The sequence below is a fragment of the Notolepis coatsorum genome (genome assembly GCF_963971535.1).
Source record: "Notolepis coatsorum genome assembly, chromosome: 18".
NCBI lineage: Eukaryota > Metazoa > Chordata > Actinopteri > Aulopiformes > Paralepididae > Notolepis > Notolepis coatsorum.
In genome coordinates this window covers 51,435,365-51,457,399 of record NC_140182.1, presented here as the reverse complement: position 1 = coordinate 51,457,399, position 22,035 = coordinate 51,435,365, and the positions used below count along the sequence as shown (strand labels likewise).

The 22,035-nt window shown below is 49.5% G+C and overlaps 1 protein-coding gene across 1 annotated transcript in view; it reads left to right on the top strand.

The window, feature by feature from the left end:
- myrf (myelin regulatory factor) overlaps positions 1-22,035 on the top strand; it is a gene marked incomplete at both ends in the record, with an annotated part of 46,798 nt that overhangs the window by 4,417 nt on the left and 20,346 nt on the right. The window contains 14 exon segments of the mRNA XM_084335205.1: positions 349-439; positions 560-958; positions 1,581-1,621; positions 1,624-1,641; positions 2,896-3,118; positions 4,180-4,280; positions 4,897-5,011; positions 5,662-5,857; positions 7,469-7,545; positions 8,347-8,457; positions 10,264-10,354; positions 11,153-11,353; positions 11,665-11,773; positions 11,972-12,081. Of these exon segments, the coding sequence (XP_084191331.1) occupies positions 349-439; positions 560-958; positions 1,581-1,621; positions 1,624-1,641; positions 2,896-3,118; positions 4,180-4,280; positions 4,897-5,011; positions 5,662-5,857; positions 7,469-7,545; positions 8,347-8,457; positions 10,264-10,354; positions 11,153-11,353; positions 11,665-11,773; positions 11,972-12,081 (1,883 nt within the window).

Below are 22,035 nucleotides of genomic sequence, written 5' to 3'. Positions count from 1 at the left end.
TGAGTATGCAGATAAAGTATTACTCCTAAAGAAAACAGACATAATTGACATCATCCTATGTTGTTAGATAAGGTCTGCCAATGAACACGGTGTGTTGAAACCTGGAGGCGTTATCAAGTGGAAGCTGTGTGTGTGTGTGTGTGTGTGTGTGTGTGCGCGCGGATGTGCATGTGTGTGTGTGTGTGTGTGTGTGTGTGTGTGTGTGTGTGTGTGTGTATGTGTGTGTGTGTGTGTGTGTGTGTGTGAGTGTGGTTGGAGGGGGGGGGTTGGTTGCTGAAAGGTTCCCATTGCTAATTCCCAGAGTTTTCCATCTCTGCTCCATGTTCCCTGTCGTTGTCTTTATCTCAGGTCATGATATTAGCAGCTCCCTGGAGCCAGCCAACATCGACACCAGTATCCTGGAGGAGTACATCAGCAAGGAAGACGACAGCACAGACATGTGAGTGGGGACTCTGAACTACTGTTTCATCAAAACAACAAACGGCAACCACATCAGTTACAGAGGAGTTTGTATTCCTGATAAGACTAATCCCATATATCAAAACTCCATTCTCCCCAGCTGTTTTTCAGAGGTCCACAGCGCCCCGGTACCCAATTACTCATCTCCCCAGGCGGGACTGTCCTCCTCCGGGGGCCTGGTGTGTGGCGTGAGCCCCCCCATCCCGCTGCGCCAGGGAGTCCCACCGCCTGGGCCCCCTAACTGTCAGAACAGCTACTCCCCGGGGCCGCCTCTGGGTCTCCTCCGACACAACTACCCCTGCCTGGGGCAACAGCAGCAACATCAGCAGCAGCAGCAGCAGCAACAGCAGCAACAGCAACAACAGCAGCAACAGCAGCAACAGCAGCAACAGCAGCAACAGCAGCAGCAACAGCAGCAGGAACAGCAGCAGCAACAGCAGCAGCAACAGCAACAGCAGGCTCACGTCAAGCCTGAGCATAGGGGCCACTACGCGCCAGGGTGAGCACTCCGTAGGAGAGAGAGGAGGGAGAGGAGGGAGACGGAGAGAAGAGGCGCTCAGAGTAATAGGCCGGGTGTCGTAAGAGCGATAAAAATAAATAACACTGAAGCAGATATTGTGAAATACATGACTAGTTGAGCTTGTCTGTGATTTATCATGGAGCTGTGCTTGTGCTTCCCTGAATACATGCGATATATGAGCGACTTGTGGAAGTGTTCATTTGCGGGGGGGCCTTTCGCTGGAAACGCGGCACCAGGCAGAAGTGTTCTAGGTGACGCAGCAGTTCTTCTTGATCACTCATCGAAACCAGACACACACCCTACTTCATGTCTGTTATGCAATCGAGGCTTGATTAAACTTCACTTGGACAAATAAAGATCTGCTGGGCAGGAGGGGAGGGAGAGTGATATCAGAGGGGGGAAAAGGGTCAAATTACTTCTAGTAAAGGGTCATCTGCTTCCTTTACTATGATGGTAACTGTGTGGAGTTAATTGGGGGGGGGGGGTGACTTAGGTTGGATTATTGAGTTCAGCATGGTACAGTTTCAAGATTTCTGGAAGAATTCTATCATTTGTTACTTGATGAGTGAATTATCATTCTTTCACTTTCCATTTCTTTCAGGGCGCTACCGGAGTCTCCTCCAGACTCCAGCTCAGAGCCTTACTCCCCCAGCAGGTGAATGGTAAGTCACCTCTCCTACTTCTCCCTATAGAGATAGATAGAGAGGGAGAGAGGGAGGGAGAGAGAGAGAGAGAGAGAGGAGAGGAGAGAGAGAGAGCGAGAGAGAGCGAGAGAGAGAGAGAGAGAGAGAGAGAGAGAGAGAGAGAGAGAGAGAGAGAGAGAGAGAGAGAGAGAGAGAGAGAGAGAGAGAGAGAGAGAGATGGAATGCAACATAGAAATGGTTGCAGCAGTGCCTCCTAGACCGCAAGCTCAGTCAGACATTGAGTCAGAGAAGCCATATCGCAGCCATATCTGGGTCAGGGCAGGCAGACAGGCACAGAGATGGATGATTATTGATTATAGTATACAGTATATACATTAAACGGCACAGGAGGGGCTTGAGCTGAAGACAGTCACGGATGGAGAATCCTCATACAGGTAGGTGTGCCGTGGACTCTGTCCAGACTTCCATCCTGCTCAAATCAATATCTGTTACTAATCTCTGGGATATTTGAATTAATTGAGACCAGGTCCAATGAAGTTGGTGAACAAATGTGTGAACAAATCAATACGGTCAGTACACTAGACTTCATCTTAAGTTTCCATTGTATTCTACCTGGAAGCTGAATTTCATTAAATTGATTCAAAAAAGAAGATTTTCTCCAAATGTCTCTGTCTCAGTTTTATTTCTCTTGTGTGCACAATACATGGCTGACTGTATGTCTTGGCTTGTCTCGACATTCCAACACAACCTGAGCACGGTCGTCAAAGTCACAGTGTACTGTCCCTGCCGTTCACTCACCTCTCACACCTGTGTTGGTCTTGTCCATTAGTGAGAAAGGTGTGGGATCATCTTATCTGATTGGCGTCCCTCCAGTTTGAAACAATGGAGAGAGAGCTCCATTAGCCAAGGGTGGAGGAAACTGGGACATATATACTGGAGTCTGAAATAATGAAATGCAAATGTGTTAAGATTGATATACCATACTGTACTGTAGGTCCCGAGGAGGAAGAGACGTTCTGTGTTGGATTAAATGTGACTGCAAGCAAAACAAATACTTTTATATTGACCATATTCTCACGGCGGCCATTTTGCTCTTATGTCATGCTCAGGTTGGTATTTGCTCTTATGTCATGCTCAGGTTGGGATTTTGGAATCCAACCTTACATCACATGAGAGCGAAATGACTACTGTGTGAATATGGTCAATGGTTTAGCACAGTATCCACTGTTTGTAAACACGATCCGTTCATAGTGTTTCCATCATATGTTCCAGACCCTCACATGCTCCGGACCATGACACCAGAGAACATGTGTCACATGACTCCCCCGCCACCCCTCCCGCCGCACGGACACTATCCCACCATGCACCGGGACATGTACCTGAAGCCAGAGCCCATGATCTCGCAGTACACCATCGGTCCGACCACGAGTGCGAGCGGAGACATGCAGCAGAACCAGATGCTCCATCAGCTGCTGCAGCTTCCTCAAGGACAGGAGTGAGTGATATACAGGGATGAGGGGAGGAGGAGGAGAGAGGGAGGAGGGGAGAGAGAGGAGAGAGAAGAGGAGAGGGAGGGAGGAGGAGAGAGGGAGGAGGGGAGGAGGAGAGGGAGGAGGGGAGAGAGAGAGGAGGGGAGAGAGAGAAGAGAAGAGGGAGGGACGGACAGCATCCTCAGGTACAGGAGTGAGTGATATACAGGGATGAGGGGAGGAGGGGAGGGAGGGAGGAGGGAGAGAGAGAAGAGGGGAGAGAGAGAGAGAGAGAGAGAAGAGGGGAGGGAGGGACGGACAGCATCCTCAGGCACAGGAGTGAGTGATATACAGGGATGAGGGGAGGAGGGGAGGGAGGGAGGAGGGGAGAGAGAGAGAAGAGCACAGGAGTGCGTGACAGAGATACAGGGAGGGAGGAGGAGAGAGGGAGGAGGAGGATAGAGGGGAGAGAGGGAGGGGGAGAGAGGGAGGAGGAGAGAGGGAGGAGGGGAGAGAGGGAAGAGGAGAGAGGAGAGGAAGGGAGGGACGGACAGAAGAATGGAAAGTGGTTTATGGGGAAAGACTAAAGGATCAGAAAATGAAGAGAGCATAATTGTAGGGTGTGAACTTGAAATTATAAATGTTAAATTATAAAAGAGGATGAAACTTCTTTATATCACTGGGAGACAAATGGCCTGGTAAGAAGTAGCTATAGCATTGTCTCCCAGTCCTATGTGACAATGTTGGGGCTGTGACCAAACTGCTTGTTATAATTCTAGGTGTAAACAAGGAAGTAGCCTTACTCTACCCCCCCCCCCCCCCCCCCCCCCCCCCCCAAGGCGTATCCCTGGAGCACTCCCAGATGCAGATATGATGTTTTCTCCCATGTGAATGTTTGCAGCCTGTTGTGTGCTAATGTGTGTGTGTGTGTGTGTGTGTGTGTGTGTGTGTGTGTGTGTGTGTGTGTGTGTGTGTGTGTGTGTGTGTGTGTGTGTGTGTGTGTGTGTGTGTGTGTGTGTGTGTGTGTGTGTGTGTGTGTGTGTGTGTGTGTGTGTGTGTGTGTGTGTGTGTGTGCTCGTACGTGCAGTGGATCCGCTGCCCACCAGGCCAAGAAGAGGAAGCACTCCGACTCTCCAAACGGCTCCCTCAATTCCCAAATCCTCACAGGTATCATCAAACAAGAACCAGGTAGGAAGGCATCCTTCCTCTCGCTTCACTGACTCTCTCCCTCTCTGTTGTCTTCTCCTACCTTCCTTTAACAAGGAATTCGACCCCAAAACTCACCTTTTTATTTTGGTTGTTGTTTTTGGTCGTCATGTTGGTCATTTCCGTAAAAAACGTTTTTTAAGATCTTTTTTCCACCCTTTCGTTTTTTTAGTGATGAGCTCTCAAGATCGAGAAAAAAACAATCAGGCATCATGGATTGCATTGTCTTATAAGGTTGAAAGAATGCTTTACGAGCAGTCATGTTCCTGTAACCATATTAAAGACCTACACCCCCACGTAATTCAAAATGCACACTATTGACCATATATATTGTGAATATGATCAATAGGTTCAGGAAAGATGACTGTCCATAATATTTTCTCTCAACCATCTTAATCCAGTACATTTCAGTGATGTAATATGATTGCAGTATCTCTGATGCTCAAAAAGGAAGGGAAAAAACTTCAAAAACTTGATAGAAGAGGGGAATTCCTCAAGGCCTCAAATGAACAGCTCCCAGAACTCCCTCGCTTAAGTAGAACACGGATTGTGGCCATAGGCCTAGGATTACTGAACGCAATCTCTCTCTTTGTTCCAGGTATAATGCAGGATGCAGACAACAGCTACTTGGACCCCAACTACCAGTGTATAAAGTGGCAGCCCCACCAGCAGAACAAGTGGACTCCCATTTACGATGTCAACTGCAAAGAGCTGTGAGTGGAGGAAATCATTTTTGGCACATCGGTAGATCACGGACGTTGGGCGGTGAAGGGGGACTCTCAAAAGAGAGTCTGGGTGCTAAGCGGAGGAGAACAGGGCCATAATAGGGATGGTTTCGGGCCACAGGAGGAGTGGTAAGAGGAACAGAGGATTGCGGAGGTCTTCAAATTCCTCCGAGGTGAGCGATGTGGGGGAGTGAGCGAGCGCCGGGTTTCGGTTTGGAAAGAGAACACAGGGAGGAGGAGGAGGAGGAGGTACAGGGAGAAACGGCCCGACGCCTCCTCCATGCTACCGCCGTGCCAAAGTGTAAAGTAGGGAGAGAGGGTTGAAAATAAACTCAGGAGATCTTATTAAGACCTGTAGTTTGTTTTCATCACCCGTTTGTTGTTCCTCATGACTCACCGCACCCAGTGAAGGAGTCAGGTGGCTCAGTTGCACACCTTTTCCATCGACCCCTGAAGTGGGGTCTTCAGAAGGTCCTGATGCTAAGTGTAGCAGAGTCTCCCCCTGGTGGTGAATAGTGAAACTGTGTGATCATGACATTTTGGATCAGTTTGGCTTGCCCATGTACTTTACTGTGGGAGTGTGTGTGATGCACAAACAAATCTCCCCTTCGTCTAACCTCTATGTCCCCCGTCTTCAGGCCAATGCCCACCTACCGTGTTGATGCCGACAAGGGCTTCAACTTCTCCCTGGCCGACGACGCCTTTGTCTGTCAGAAGAAGAACCATTTCCAGGTCACGGTGTACATAGGCATGCTGGGAGATCCCAAGTACATCAAGACCAATGAGGGCTTACAGCCCATCGACTGCTTCTATCTCAAACTCAACGGAGTCAAGGTGGGGGAAGGGGGAGGTATTCAGACGGGTACAGCCTCAGCTCATTACTGTATTCACCTGTCTGAGTGACCACAGTTCAATCTTCAAGCATACTAGGACCGCTACTCTTCCTAATTTATGCAAATGACATGTCGTCAGCCTGTGACTGCAACTTGTTCCTGTTTGCGGACGACTCAGCCCTGCTGGTCTCTGACAAGAACAAGTTGCAGGTTGAAAAAACCCTCAGCTCTGAACTAGGCAAAATCTGCATATGGCTCGCTGATAACAAACTATCATTACACCTGGGCAAAACAGAGTCCATTCTCTTCGGTTCAAATAACAAACTCAGCAAGACCGACGGCTTCTCAGTTGCAGTGGGTGACAATATTGTCACAAGGAAAGACGAAATTACCTACCTGGGTTCCATCCTAGAGGCAAATCTTTCCTGTGACAAAATGGCATCCAATGTAATAAAAAAAGTCAACCAACGAACTAGATTCTTGTACCGGATCTCCTCTCTGGTAAACAAGAATACCCTTATAATGCAGGACCTGTTCAGAGGTCTTTAATTGGCATGCAATTATCCTCAACGTTTAGCGATTAGCACACACGGTTAGCACACACACACACACCTGAATACCTGAAGACTCTGGCAGGAGCACTCATTCAAGGGTACTACGACTATGCATGCACCTCATGGTACCAAAGCACCTCAAAGGCGCTTAAAACAAAATTACAAACATCACAAAACAAACTGGTCAGACTACTACTTGACCTTACCCCCAGAACCCACCTCACCCCTGCCCACTTTGACAACCTAGGATGGCTTAGAGTAGACGACAGAGTACAGCAACTTGCAATGGGCCTGGTCTACAAGATACACTATACGACTAAGGTACCCATGTACATGTCAAAATACTTCCCAAAGGTCAGTGAATACCACAACCACTACACCAGAGGAAGCTCAACAAATCACGTCAAACCCAGATTCGGCTCAAACAAGGGACTAAATACGTTTCGCAATCATGCCACATCAATGTGGAATGCCCTACCTAAAGCTGTAAAGGAATGTGAATCCCTACCCACATTCAAAACCGCTCTTAAAGAGCACCTACGGGAGGCTGCAATTTGAAACTGGCCACCGTAAATGCCCAAAACCCCCACCACCTCCTAATAGACAGTCTCCTCCCCACCGCATGTATATATTCCCTCCCCGCCGTATGTATATTTCTCTCCCACCCACCCACCCCCTCCTAATGTACAGTCCCCTCCCCATAATATGTATATACTCTGTCAGGATCTAGGGGTAACTGTACTGTATATTTGAATACCGTTTATGTCACAAATGTATCAGTACTAAATACCTATATGTCCCTATGCCATAAATGTCATGTATGTTGTGTATGTCATAAATGTCTATATGAATTGAAAATGGGGGACCCTGATGGAAACAAGACAAACGTCTTTCTCAGGTCTGCATCCCCTTAACAATTGTGTGTATAGAGCCGTACTGTATTGTACCCATTCTGCAATCTGTTAAATAAAGTTTTCATTCATTCATTCATTCATTCATTCATTCATTCATTCATTCATTCATTCATTCATTCACCTGCGGTCTGCCTTGTCTTCCAGCTGGAGGCCATGAACCAGTCCATCAATGTGGAGCAGTCCCAGTCTGACCGCAGCAAGAGACCATTCAAACCAGTATTGTAAGTCAGCAAGAGACCATTCAAACCAGTATTGTAAGTCAGCAAGAGACCATTCAAACCAGTATTGTAAGTCAGCAAGAGACCATTCAAACCAGTATTGTAAGTCAGCAAGAGACCATTCAAAACAGTATTGTAAGTCTGGAAGCCCCCACAGTGGTGCATAATACAGTGATACTTGCTAGTCCTATGCACTGCATGCGAATACTGTGTGTGTGTGTGTGTGTGTGTGTGTGTGTGTGTGTGTGTGTGTGTGTGTGTGTGTGTGTGTGTGTGTGTGTGTGTGTGTGTGTGTGTGTGTGTGTGTGTGTGTGTGTGTGTGTGTGTGTGTGTGTGTGTGTGTGTGTGTGTGTGTGTGTGTGTGTGTGTGTGTGTGTGTGTGAGTGTGTAATGTGAAACTCCACTTGGTGTTGATTATGTCTTTGCACTATTGACAAAATCCCTGTACATTCACTGAATAAAGTGTTTCTGCTTCCAATTGTGATTCTTCAGTGAGGCTAGAGATGCCATACTGCCTTGAAATGGAGATTTATACACGACAGAGACAAGTATGTGTGATTTTGTGTATTGGGGAGACAGTGGCTCAGGAGGAGGTAGAGACGATCGTCTGGTAATCGGAAGGATTCCGGCTCTTCTCTGTATTCGTGTTGAAGTGTCCTTGAGGAAGACACTTAACCCCTTGGCACCTTACATGGTTGTCTCCGCCGTCGGTGTGTGCATGTGTGAGTAAATGGGTGAATGTGAGGTTGTGACGTGCTCTTGGATGAAACCGCTATATAAATGCAGTCCCTTTGTGTTTCCCAGGGTGACCCTGCCCCCTGAGCAGGTTACCAAGGTGACAGTGGGACGGCTCCACTTCAGCGAGACCACGGCTAATAACATGAGGAAGAAGGGCAAGCCCAACCCAGACCAGAGGTAGAACACACACCGTAATCCTACTTTCGCACAGGACTTCGTACTTTCATCAAGCCATCAGACTCATGAACACTATTTAGTCATTCCGATCTTATTGTATGTATTTATGTAATTGAGTATTTTAAAAGTACTTTACGTAGATTATTTTTTTATCACATTTTATTTTCATTTGACAACATCAACATCAACAACAACAACAACAACAACAACAACAACAACAACAACAACAACAACAACAACAACAACAACGTCAACAATAACAATAATAATAATAATGACAAGATAATAAGAAATAATAAATACAGACCAAAACTTAACTAATAAATACAAAATACAAGATACCAAGTAAAAAATAAAAACACCACAAACAACACAAAAGACATTAGACGATAGACATTAGACACCCCCCCCCCCGATCCCCCAGGACCAACACCCCACCCCCACTCCGCCGCTACATTGTGCCCTTGACCACCTCGGCCGCCGCGGTCCACAATTCAATACCTGCCTGTCCCACCCCAACCACACAAGCAGTCGAGATCTCCAAATAAATAACATCCAGCAATGTCAGGGACCAGTTAATTACTCTGAGTTTCTCAGGTTCTTTCCATCTCATAGTGATAAGCTTTTTGCTGTAACGCCTGCCAGAATAATTATTTTCTGTTGTATGGATGTTGGTAGTAAAGATATATCGTTTAGAAGTAATGTTGCTGTCGTGAGTGGAATTGATATATTACAGATGCTTGAGAGTTTAGTTGCTATAGATTTCCAAAAATGGGCCACTGGTGGGCAATCCTAGACCATTATGCACATACAAAGTGCACCGGGAGTTGGCCACCAGTCCCACAGCAAACAGTCTCCTAGGTGTGAGATATGTCCCACGAACATAATCAAAATGAACTTGCTGGTGATTAGGGCTGCGGTAGGCTAATATAGCATTTGTCCAAACGTCGTCCCAGTCAAACTCAGGGTCTAACCTGGTCGTCCCCTCGCCAGACTGTATCTAATGTAAATCTTTTATATGTGGATTTGATTAAACGTGTATACAAATCTGAGACAAACCCTCTTGTGGTTGTCCTGTCACCGATAAGCCCGACAAAAGGGTGTGGGTGCAACGCCTGAGCCCACGGTACACCGTGGGCCTTGAGCGCTGGCCTTAGTTGTAGGTAAAGGAAGAATGATTCGCCAGGTATATCATAAAACTATTTTAGGTCCTTTATCATATATATCTTCCAGAGTATGAACTCCCCTCCTCTCCCATTAAGGAATATTAACAGGTTTGTGCCCAACAAGTAGTTGCTGGTTATGAAAAATTGGAGAGTCGAGGTGCCACAGGCATTTAACCGCACAGGACCTCTCTACATTACACCACGTTTGAATCACGTGGGATATGATTGGTCCATATCTTAGCTGGCATTTTTATATAGGAATAGTGGAGTATACTACATCCTGTAGTCTTTGTGGTGAGACCGCTGCTGCTTCTAAGGAGCGCCATGACACAGCAATTTCAGGGTCCAGACAGTTTATCAGGGGCCTCAGCGAGAAGGACCAGAAATATAACTTAAAATCGGGGATTGCCAAGCCCCCATTGTCTTTTTGTGTATTGTATTGTTCTATTGTGTATTTTATTGCCATGCTGTAGGTCGAGGGGGCAAGACCCAAGAATCTTGCTCTTTTTTTGTATGAGAAATATGACAAAGATGCAACAATAAAGCTGAATCTGAATCTGAATAATCACACACACAGGTCTCTGTGGTCTGTGTCACATCTACTATACATCTACATACTGATGCCTGTGTCTCCTCCCAGGTACTTCATGCTGGTGGTGGCGCTGCAGGCTCAGGCCCACAGTCAGAGCTACACGCTGGCGGCTCAGGTGTCTGAGAGGATCATCGTCAGGGTAACCTCTGTCAGTCTGGCCATGTCTGTCTGACCCTCCCCCTCCTCCAATCATATCCCTTGTGAATGTGATGTCTGTGTGTGCATTTGTCCTGGAACAGCACCTGGACCCACTGACAACCACTCTGTATTGATCTGTTTATCACCCCCCCAACCTCTTCATTGTCTATCATTTCACTCTGTATTGATCGGTTTACGCCCCCCCCCCCCCCCCCCCCCCCTCACCTCCGCCTCCTCTTCCTCTCTTCAGTGTCTATCATTTCACTATGTTTCACTTGTTGAGCTGGTGATCGTTAACACAAAACCGATAAAAAAATTTATTAGGACTCTTACCCCCAAGCCAGTTCAGGAGAATTGCAATAGCTGCGAAATTAAGTGGATTCAGTACAATTATATACATATAGGGCAGTAGAAAATGCAGCTTGTGTAGAGGACAGTTTATTGCGTAACTAGACATAGTGCTTGTTGTCTCTCTCTCTCTCTCTCTCTCTCTCTCTCTCTCTCTCTCTCTCTCTCTCTCTCTCTCTCTCTCTCTCTCTCTCTCGAATTAGCTCAGAGCTGACCTTGTTGTAAATCATTTCAGTAACTTATACTTATATTTATTATTGATTTCAGTCACTTACTTAAATCTCTCCTATAATCTCTATTAGAATGCAAATCATAATAGACCATGTTTGTGTTAAGACGTTGATTTGAATTGTATATATTACAGCTCTCCTCACATCATAGTGCATCTAATATCTGTCCGTCTAAATGTCTGTGTGTCTGTGCATCCTGTCCCTTGTCCCCTGTGTTCCAGGCGTCTAACCCGGGTCAGTTTGAGAGCGACAGCGAGGTGCTGTGGCAGCGCGGCCAGCTGCCGGACTCGGTCTACCACCATGGCAGGGTGGGCATCAACACTGACCGGCCGGACGAGGCCCTGGTCATCCACGGCAACGTCAAGATCATGGGCTCTCTGGTGCACCCCTCTGACATCAGAGCCAAGGAGAACGTATACGAGGTCAGTACCAGGCTCAGTGTGTGTGTGTGTGTGTGTGTGTGTGTGTGTGTGTGTGTGTGTGTGTGTGTGTGTGTGTGTGTGTGTGTGTCTGCCTGTTTGTTTGCATGATTGTGCATGCTTGTCATCACGAGTCACGACTCATCCAGAATATTCCTATTCATTGTTTCTGTGGATTGTGTGACGTCAAGTGATTCAAGGACCTATTCAAAGTGTGTGTCTGTCCATCCCCCCGCGGTCCGTACATTTCCACCCATCACATGAGTGTCACGTCCCCACATCTGCATGATGTCACTGTCATCCTGTCTGTGTAGGTGGACACCACAGACAATTTGAAACGGATCTCTCAGATGAGGCTGGTGCATTATCAGTTCAAGCCTGAGTTCGCTGCCACCGTGGGCATAGAGACTACAGCCGAGACGGGTAACATATATATGTAGTGCAACCTCATAAATAATCCTTCCATCCTCCCATTCATTTGTGACTCTGTTTAGAGAATATCTGTAAATAATAATAAAATAATTTGATCTGTTGTGTATAGATGCATGCTTATGTAACACTTATGTTATGTATTCATGGACCACTTCTCTTGATGCTTGTGTGTCTGCCCTACCTGTATAGGAGTGATCGCCCAGGAGGTCCAGAAGATCCTGCCAGAGGCGGTGAGGGAGGGAGGAGATATCATCTGCATTAACGGGGAAATAATTCCCAAGCTGTTGGTCGTCAACAAGGTAATGGAACCACTCGTCTTTCAGATAATCTGTGGTTGATGCTGTGTTCCTGTGACACACATTTAAACCATGTCTTGATATGCATGTCCTCATAGATTATATACTCAGACCTTTCAGTTAAGTATGCACTCAATTGACTTGATCAGGTTTGAGTGTACAACACAATTAGCCATGTTTAGCCATTTGCCATCTGAACTATTTAAAAAAAAATGAGGAAAATAATAATAATCCTCAAAAACTGTGGAAGTCTTTAAAAACACTGGGTCACAATAATAGACTCAAGACTAAAACCACAAATCTCAACCTGAAAATAGATAACACGATCATCTCTGACAAATTGAGTGTGGCAAATTGTTTAAACACCTTTTTCACAACTGTTGCTACCACTTTGGTGAACAAACTGCCGATCCACTCTGGCCAATATGGCATAGAGCACATCCAGGCCTTTTATAAGGAACTGGGTGTAGATGAAAATGATTTTAAATTGACTGAAGTAACTACTGAAGAGGTTATGAAAAAGCTCAATATGCTGCAGCCAACAAAAGCCACAGGCCATGACAATATTCCCACCAGATTTCTCAGAGACTCTGCTTCCATCATAGCTCCCATTGTAGCCCATATCACCAACCTCTCCATCAACCAGGGTCACATCCCGCAAGAACTCAAGCTTGCTAGGGTAACCCCTCTATTTAAAAAAGGAAGCAAACTGGATCCAGGTAACTACCGCCCCGTTTCTATCCTTTGTTCCATATCAAAGGTAATTGAGAGGCTGGTATATGAGCAGATAGACAACTACCTGACTGAACGATATATTAGTATTGGCTGAGCATCCCGCTCTGAGCCTTACGAGATACCTCCCATCTCCTGGGATACCTATTGTATCTCCCACGAACAAATTACATGCACCCCACCTGTATGGGGCCCCGCCCCTTATGGTGGCACAGCCCATATAACCATGACTCTGGTCATGAAACACCCTTCCTCGCCAAAACCCGTCCCAGGAAAAGATCCCTCAAGAGGGAACTCAAGGCCGCGCAGAGCGGGACGCTCAGCCAATACTAATATAACTAGGTTATCTACATAACCTATCGTTATATAACGTATTTGCTTTCGCGTCCCGCTCTGAGCCTTACGAGATAATGGGGAAGAGCGGGCGCGAGACCCAACAGATGTACCCCCTGAGGACCCGTAAGCCCACATCAAGGGGTGCGGGGAGCCCCGTCACCCCATCCTTCCTAACGAAGGGGGGGCGCAGTCAACTCCACCTGAATGCGAACAAGAGGGAACTAGAACCCCTTGAACACACCGTACAGGCGGAACCACGTGTGACTCAACACACTGGCCCATACCCATACACTCCTGCTACCCGACCAAAGGACGGGAAGCAGAAAAGGCCACAGACCCCAGAACCGCCTGGGAGACAGAACCCCCGGTCATGTCCATGAGGTAAAACCTTACAAAGGGGCCCGGTGAGGACCACGAAGCTGCAGCACAGATGTCCTCCACCGAAGCCCCACCCAGGAGAGCGGCAGAGGCAGCCACCCCACGAGTGGAGTGCGCCCTGACGCCCCCAGGGGGATCCTGCCCAGCCAACGTGTAGCAGAGAGGAGGATTCAAAGGGCATTCCCGTCGCCATATGTGAATATAATCCCACAGCGCCCCCGCCGTCAACTGACGCTGGGCCGCAAGGAACAGCAGATAATTGGCCCGGTCCCCCCCGTCGTGCAAAGCACCCAAGGGGGGACCCCGACAGAAAGGGCCGGTTTGATACGGGAGGAGCGGTCATCAAACTTGTGGACACACACTCACCCCCTGAACACCCCTCCAGCACACGCTGAGGAGTTGTTCCGCAGCCAGACACGCAAGGCCTGAGGACCCCATGGGCTCCTACACGCCGAAGCCCTGCAGTGATATTGCTATCACTCAAATCACGCTCGCCTCTCCTTTGCAGACCACTGCCGGTTTGACGGGAGTGGGAGGCAACAGCGCGACACCCCGCCTGGCGAGGGCGAAGCCGGGGTAACCCCTGCTGAGCATTCAACAGAAGAGGCACCGAGTCCCCCTGCTGACCACTGGAGCTAGTGGCAGCTGTAACACCAGGTTCCACCCACCCACAACCTGCGGTGTAGGAACCACGCGACGACGGAACATTCTCACGGACAGACCCAGGCTCAGCCATCAACTGGGTGTCAGCCCCTGTCTCCATGAGAAGCGAAGAATGGGGCCGCATACGCTTCAATGAAGGTTTGCGGCCCGCAGCCAAAAGAGAACGCTCAGAGCCCCGCTTCTGGGGGTACCAGAGAGAGGATTGAACGGGGAGCGGGCTGCTCGCGGCAAAATGACGACGGGTTGGTTTACCAAACCCGAAATCACCCAAAATGGCCGATCCCTCGGCCGCCAAGACTGTCGGCCTTGCGATACCCTGTCGATTCTCCAACCAGGGCACCACTGGCGGGGGAAACATGGCCGCCTGTCGAGGATCTCGCCACAGTCGTTGACGAGACCGTGCTCCCACCCCTGGCTGCACAGCGTGAGGCGGTGTAGGACCCGGATCAATAACCGCCTGCGCCTCCACAGAACGCCCAAAAAGACTATCTGTGGAAAAAGGAGTCGTGAGGAGAGAAAACCTATCCTCTTCCCCAAGAGGAGACTGCTCCAACCAAACATGCCTAACAACCAAAGTCGATAGCATCCGAATCCTCCCCGCAGTTATAGCTTGCGACTGAGTCAAGATCTCTATAACACCACAAACATGAAACACGTTCATAGTGTCGGTTGGACCCAAAGACCTACAACCCGACGCCATCTTGGATAGGAAAGTAGCCAGCTGAGCCAAAACACTGGCCGCCGCTAAATGCCATCCTGCAGCAGTATACCACTCATTCGTCCATACTGCCACCCTCCGAGCCGACATGCTATCAAGCAACGGCCGGGCGGAACGTCGTTCATCCCCGCCTGGGCACAAAAAAGAAGCTACCTGGCTACTTAGCCAAGGTACCCCCGGCCTGCACCCCGTCGTCAGCCCCTTCACCCGCAAAAAAGGTAAATAGAGCTCAGCGAACCCCCCCACATCCACCACCGACTGACCTTCATCAATGAAGCTGGCAAGAGGAGGGAAAAGCGGAATCCCGCGGCGGGGATTATTAGACATTCCAGCGTCAACATCAGCGTCAGCAGAAAAAACAGCAGTAGCATTAGCGTTAACAGCATGTTCCAGGATCGCCAGGACATCGCCCACTACAGTGGAACGATCGCCAAGCCGCCCCGGCCCTGGTGCCGAAACATACTCCACAGCACGACCAACACCGACATTGATGCCTACTGACACAGACCTCACCTTTGTACAAGCCGACCCGTTAGCCAAACCTTGTACGCTGCCCCTCGGTCCGTCGCCGTCAGCCGAGGAACCACCAGCACAGATCTCATGTGTCGCCGAAACAAGCTCCGGAGAATCCAGGGAAAAACAACTCTCCGGTAAGCCCTACGAATTACGAATCTTCCTTAATCTTTTCATTCCGCTAGTCTCGTATGGTGCACGCATCCAATACGCTGGGACGAAAATAGAGGAAGGGTGTTTCATGACCAGAGTCATGGTTATATGGGCTGTGCCACCATAAGGGGCGGGGCCCCATACAGGTGGGGTGCATGTAATTTGTTCGTGGGAGATACAATAGGTATCCCAGGAGATGGGAGGTATCTCGTAAGGCTCAGAGCGGGACGCGAAAGCAAATACGTTATATAACATAGACTGCTGTACCAGTTCCAATCAGGTTTCAAAAATCACACTCCACTGACACCTGTTTACTGTACCTGACCGATTATATAAAACGTGAGATGGACAAGGGGAACTACTGCGGGATGGTAATGTTGGACCTGCAAAAGGCGTTTGACACGGTCAACCACTCCATCCTACTAGAAAAATTGAGAGCGATAGGCTTTGATAGCAAGTCAGCCAAATGGGTCAAGTCCTACCTGGAGGGAAGAGAGGTAATAGACATCAATGGCACCTTGTCCTCGTCCCTTCCAGTGACATGTGGGGTCCCCCAAGGAAGCATTTTGGGGCCTCAACTGTTTTTAATATATATTAATGATATGAAATCGGCATGCGATTGCAACCTGTTCCTGTTTGCACTCCTGGTCTCTGACAGGGATAAGTCTAAAGTGGAAAGTGTCCTGAGCAGTGAAATGAAAAAGATCTGCTCTTGGCTCAGTGACAATAAATTGTCTCTACATCTGGGAAAAACAGAGGCCATACTCTTTGGGTCAAACGCCAACCTAAAGAAATATCAGGGTTTTAAAATTAGAGTAGGTGAAAACATTATTGAGGATAAAGCCCTACCTGGGCTTTATTTTAAATAACAAACTTAACGAAAAAATGGCACAAAAAGTGATTACTATGGTCAATCAAAAAACCACATTTTTATTTAGAATTTCCTCGTTCATAAATAGGAACGCTCTGAGGACCCTAGCTGGAGCCCTCATCCAATGTCACTTTGACTATGCTTGCACTTCATGGTACAACAACATATCCAAACAAATGAAGACAAAGCTCCAGACCTCCCAAAACAAACTAGTGAGACTCCTGCAGAACCTTCACTTTAGGACTCACCTAACGCCAGCCCACTTTAGCAGTCTGGGATGGCTTAGGGTTGAGGAAAGGGTAAAATGCTACTGGTTTTTAAAGTACTGAAAGAAACGGTCCCCAAGTACCTAGTAAATTATTTTAATAAAGTAGGAGATGTCCACAAACACGCCACAAGAGGGAGCCCCACGGACCTGGTCCCGCCGAGAGTCACTCAGGACATGCATGGGGAAAGATGCATTTTTTTAGGGATGCTCGATATTGGCTTTTTTACCGATACCGATATACCGATATTGTCCAACTCTTAATTTCCGATACCGATATCAACCGATATCAACCGATAACGATATATGCAGGGTTTCCCCCCCCCAAAAAATTTAATAACTTCAGGTAATTAACATTACATATCTCTTCTTGTGGAATTACCACAGCATTATGTGTCAGAATGCAGGTAGGTGAATTCCAATGGGTGAAGGCAATCACAGAGTGTTTACTCTTGAACAGGTTCGACTTTAATAGTAAGAACACAGAGTAAATTCTAAGAGAGAACAAGTGCTAATAGCACAAGTGTAAAATAAGGTAAATGGGAGCTTATTGGAGGTCCAGAGTAGAACCGTCCGCGTTATCCCCGAACGCAATTAGTGAAGACCTGACAATGGACAAGCAGAAGAGAGGTATGTTACATAGAGACAAAATACCAACATTCCACACACACCCCTGTGACAGCCAATCAGGAACCACCCCTAAGTGACAGCACTAATTGACAGGGAAATGACAGGTGACAAGCCCAGTGACATATGCCAGGAATGTGGGTGGTCACCGACCGAGGTCGGTGTCCAGAACGTAACAGTACCCTCCCCCGACGAACGGCACCAGACGTTCACCTAGGAGCCTCGGGATTCAGCCGCCGGAAATCAACGATCAGGCTGGGATCTAAAATATCCCTTTGAGGCACCCAAGAACGCTCTTCTATCCCGTACCCCTCCCAATCCACCAAGAACTGAAACCCCCTACCCCTCCGCCTACAACCCAGTATCCTCCGCACCGTGTAAATGGGTTGACCGCCAATAAACCGGGGCGGAGGAACCACAGGCAGTGGCGGGGCCAAGGGCGATGAGAGGAATGGCTTCAACAGGGACACATGAAACGTCGGATGAACCCTCATAGAGCTCGGAAGTCGTAGCTTGTAAGCCACTGGATTAACCCGATGAATCACTTTAAATGGTCCTATAAAGCGAGGAGCCAGCTTCTTGGACTCCACCCGGAGAGGGAGATCCCGGGTGGAAAGCCAAACCCGCTGCCCTGGACGGTAAACTGGAGCCGGACGACGCTTACGGTTAGCCTGCCGTTGGGTACTAACCGAAACCTTCTGTAGCGCCTTCCGAACCTGTTTCCACGTCCTGCGACAGCGAGCCACATGTGCCTGGGCCGAGGGCACCTCCGCCTCCTGCTCCTGCTCGGGAAACAGAGGAGGTTGAAAACCATACTGGCACTGAAAGGGAGACATACCGGTAGAAGAGGAGAGAAGGGTATTATGCGCGTACTCAGCCCAAGCCAACCTCCTACTCCACGTTGCCGGACTACCGGCAACGTAACACCTCAAGACCCCCTCCAAATCCTGGTTGACCCTCTCCGTCTGCCCGTTCGACTGTGGATGGAACGACAGACTGACAGAGGCGCCGAGGCCGGCGGCAAACGCCTTCCAGAACCTGGAGGCAAACTGAGGACCCCGGTCCGACACGATATCTACTGGCAGCCCGTGGACCCGAAAGACATGCTGTATAATTAAATCAGCAGTCTCCCGGGCAGAAGGAAGCTTGGGGAGAGGGACAAAGTGAGCCGCCTTAGAGAACCGATCCACCACCACCAAGATGGTGGTGAATCCGTCCGAAAGGGGAAGACCAGAAATAAAGTCCAGAGATATGTGTGACCAGGGTCGTTTAGGAATAGGAAGTGGTCGGAGGAGACCCGCCGGTGCCCGTCGAGAGGTCTTACTACGTGCGCACACCGGACAGGCCGCCACAAAGGAACGCGTATCCCCCTCCACTGTCGGCCACCAGAACCTCCTACGGATAAATTCCAGGGTCCTGGTTGCCCCTGGGTGGCTGGTGAGGGATGACGCATGTGCCCACTGTAGCAAGCGTGAGTGCGCCACCTTGGGAACATACGACCGTCCCGGAGGACCCCCACCAGGATCGGGCTCCCGCGTTAGCGCCGACCTTACCACCTTTTCTATGCCCCAAGACACGGGTGCCAAAATCAAGGCCGGTGGAATAATGGGATGGGGCTGCTCCTCCCGCCCAGGAAGATCAAACTGGCGCGACAACGCGTCAGGTTTGATATTCTTGGAGCCGGGTCTATAGGAGATGGTATATCGAAATCGTGTGAAGAACAACGTCCACCTGGCCTGGCGAGCGTTAAGGCGTTTAGCCCCTTGGATGTAAGCCAAGTTCTTATGATCAGTCCAAATAATGAAAGGATGTGCCGCCCCCTCCAACCAATGTCTCCACTCCTCCAGTGCCAATTTGATCGCCAATAACTCCCGATTACCCACGTCGTAATTACGCTCGGCTGGTGACAGACGGCGAGAAAAAAAAGCACACGGGTGCACTTTCCCATCCTTTAAGCATCTCTGAGAGAGCACCCCCCCCACCGCGACGTCAGAGGCATCCACCTCCACAATGAACGGAACCTCCGCGTCATGGCGGATCAATACAGGAGCGGATGTAAAACGACGTTTAAGATCGCAGAAGGCTGACTCAGCCCTAGGCGACCATTCAAAGCCAGGGAGAGAGGCCTTAGTGAGAGCTGTTAAGGGATTGGCTAAGGCGCTAAAATTGCGAATAAAGCGCCTGTAAAAATTTGCAAAGCCCAAAAACCGTTGTAACCCCTTGAGCGACGAAGGCCGTGGCCAGTCCAAAACTGCACTCACCTTGGCTGGATCCATGCGCAGATCGCCCTTCGTCAACACAAAGCCCAGGAAGGACACGGTGTCCGTGTGAAACACACACTTCTCAGCCTTAACGAATAGTTGATGCTTGAGGAGACGGTCTAGCACCTCCCGAACGTGCATTTGGTGTTGCACCATATCGCGAGAAAAAATCAGGATATCATCTAAGTAGACAAACACCGACACCCCAATCAAGTCTCGCAGCACGTCGTTAACCAGGGCTTGGAAGACTGCCGGAGCATTAGCCAAACCAAAGGGCATGACCAAATACTCATAGTGCCCATTGGGTGTGTTAAATGCAGTCTTCCACTCGTCTCCCTCTCTAATCCTGACCAGGTTGTATGCATTACGTAAGTCAAGTTTAGAAAAGACCTGTGCCCCCTGTAAGCACTCAAAGGCCGTGTCCATGAGGGGTAAAGGATATCGGTTCTTGATGGAAACGTCATTCAATCCCCTATAATCAATGCATGGGCGCTGATCCCCATCCTTTTTATCAACAAAGAAGAAGCCAGCGCCGGCAGGGGAAGTGGAAGGGCGTATGTGCCCCGCAAGCAATGCCTCCTCTATGTAGGTGTTCATGGCCAAGGTTTCGGGGCGTGAGAGAGAGAACATTCGCCCGCGAGGCGGGGAGGTACCGGGTAGAAGATTAATGGGACAGTCGTATGATCTATGAGGCGGAAGTGCTTTAGCACGCGTCTTGCTAAAAACGTCCGCCAGGTCCCAATAGATCTCAGGCACCCCTATTAAATCGGGATTAGAGGGTAGATCAGAATCTGCCACGCTCCCCACCATCCTGGAGAAAGAGGGAGGAGACAAAAGAGAAGAGGGGGGGGGGGACAAGGGTTTGGGCAAACTCCCGCTGACGATCGACTTGACGTCGGCCGCCGTTGAGAGTTCGCCCGTGCTCCAATTAATGACACGAACACATGACGACAACCAGGGATGACCCAACACCATGACAGAATAGGGGGAAAAGATGACAAAGAATGTAACCCATTCCCACTCCCCACCCTCCACCCGGATGTGTAAGGGAACTGTGCGCTGGGTGACGCTCCCACTGCCCAGAGGCCAGGGCATAAACTGGTAAGGGAACCCCTAAATCCTCCACTGGGGTTCCCCACTCCTTCACCAATCCCACGTGAATAAAATTGCCCGCCGCCCCTGAGTCAATGAGAGCCTTAGTTCCCCTAATGTCACCCCCACAGTTGATCGCCACCTCAAAAAATGTACGAGAATCCGTGGTTTTGGCAGGAATGAGCCCACCTGCTGGCGCCTTTTCGAAGCCCGACGGCGCACCTTCCATCCCCGATTGGCGCCGAGCCGATACAGCCTGGACCCGACAGCTGCCGAAGCGGTGACCGGTGCGGCCGCACCGGAAGCAGCGTCGCTCTTTGATGAAGCGCTGCCTCTCGTCGTCCGAGAGCGACAGCGCTCCAAGCTGCATGGATTCATCACCCAGTGGCCCACTCGTGTAATGCATGGAATTATCAACACCAGGAGAAGAGGGAAAACATACCTGGGGCTGGGTGTTGTTGACATGCTCCTTCTCCCTCTCCCGGTGCCGATTATCCATCTTGATGGTGGTGTTGATCAGCACTTCCAGCTGCTCGGGGATCTCACGCGCGGAGAGAGCATCTCGCATCCGCGCTGAGAGTCCCCTGACGAACAGAACCACGCAGACGTTCTCCGCCCAAGCTGTCTCCCGAGCCAAGATCCGAAAATTGATAGCATAAGCTGCGACCGTGCGGAGGCCCTGCCGGCAGTCGAGAAGACGACCACCAGCCTCGAAGATCGAGAGTACCCGGGAAGTATCGAATACTCTTCTCAATTCCCGGGTAAATGCGTCCAGACTGTCGCAGATTATCGCCCGTGCCTCTAATTCCGCCGTAGCCCAGGAGAGAGCTTGACCGGTGAGCAGTGTGATAATATACGCTACCTGCGCTGTCTCCGATGGAAATGGTCGTGGTTGCAGCCGGAAAACGAGTAGACACTGGGTGATGAATTCCCGACAACCATCCGGTGATCCGTCATAGCGAGCGGGCGCCTGCAGATGTGGTTCGCGGGACCGCTCCTGGACCCCGAACACCCCCCGACTCTCCTCTGCGTGGAGCGCTGCTTCTCCCGCCGCCGACTGAACACCAGCCACTCCTTCTTGGGTTTGTCGGGCTGTGGCCAACGCCGACTGCGCCACCGCTTGGGATGATCCGACGACCCCATTGAGTCGGATTAACTCGGCACTGACCAGCTGCTGATGTTCCTCCATCCGTGTCTGGGCTGCTCCCTGCGTCCGGAGCATCTCCATGATGGCCTCCATGGAATTCTGATGGTCAGGTCTTCTGTCAGAATGCAGGTAGGTGAATTCCAATGGGTGAAGGCAATCACAGAGACAGAGAGTGTTTACTCTTGAACAGGTTCGACTTTA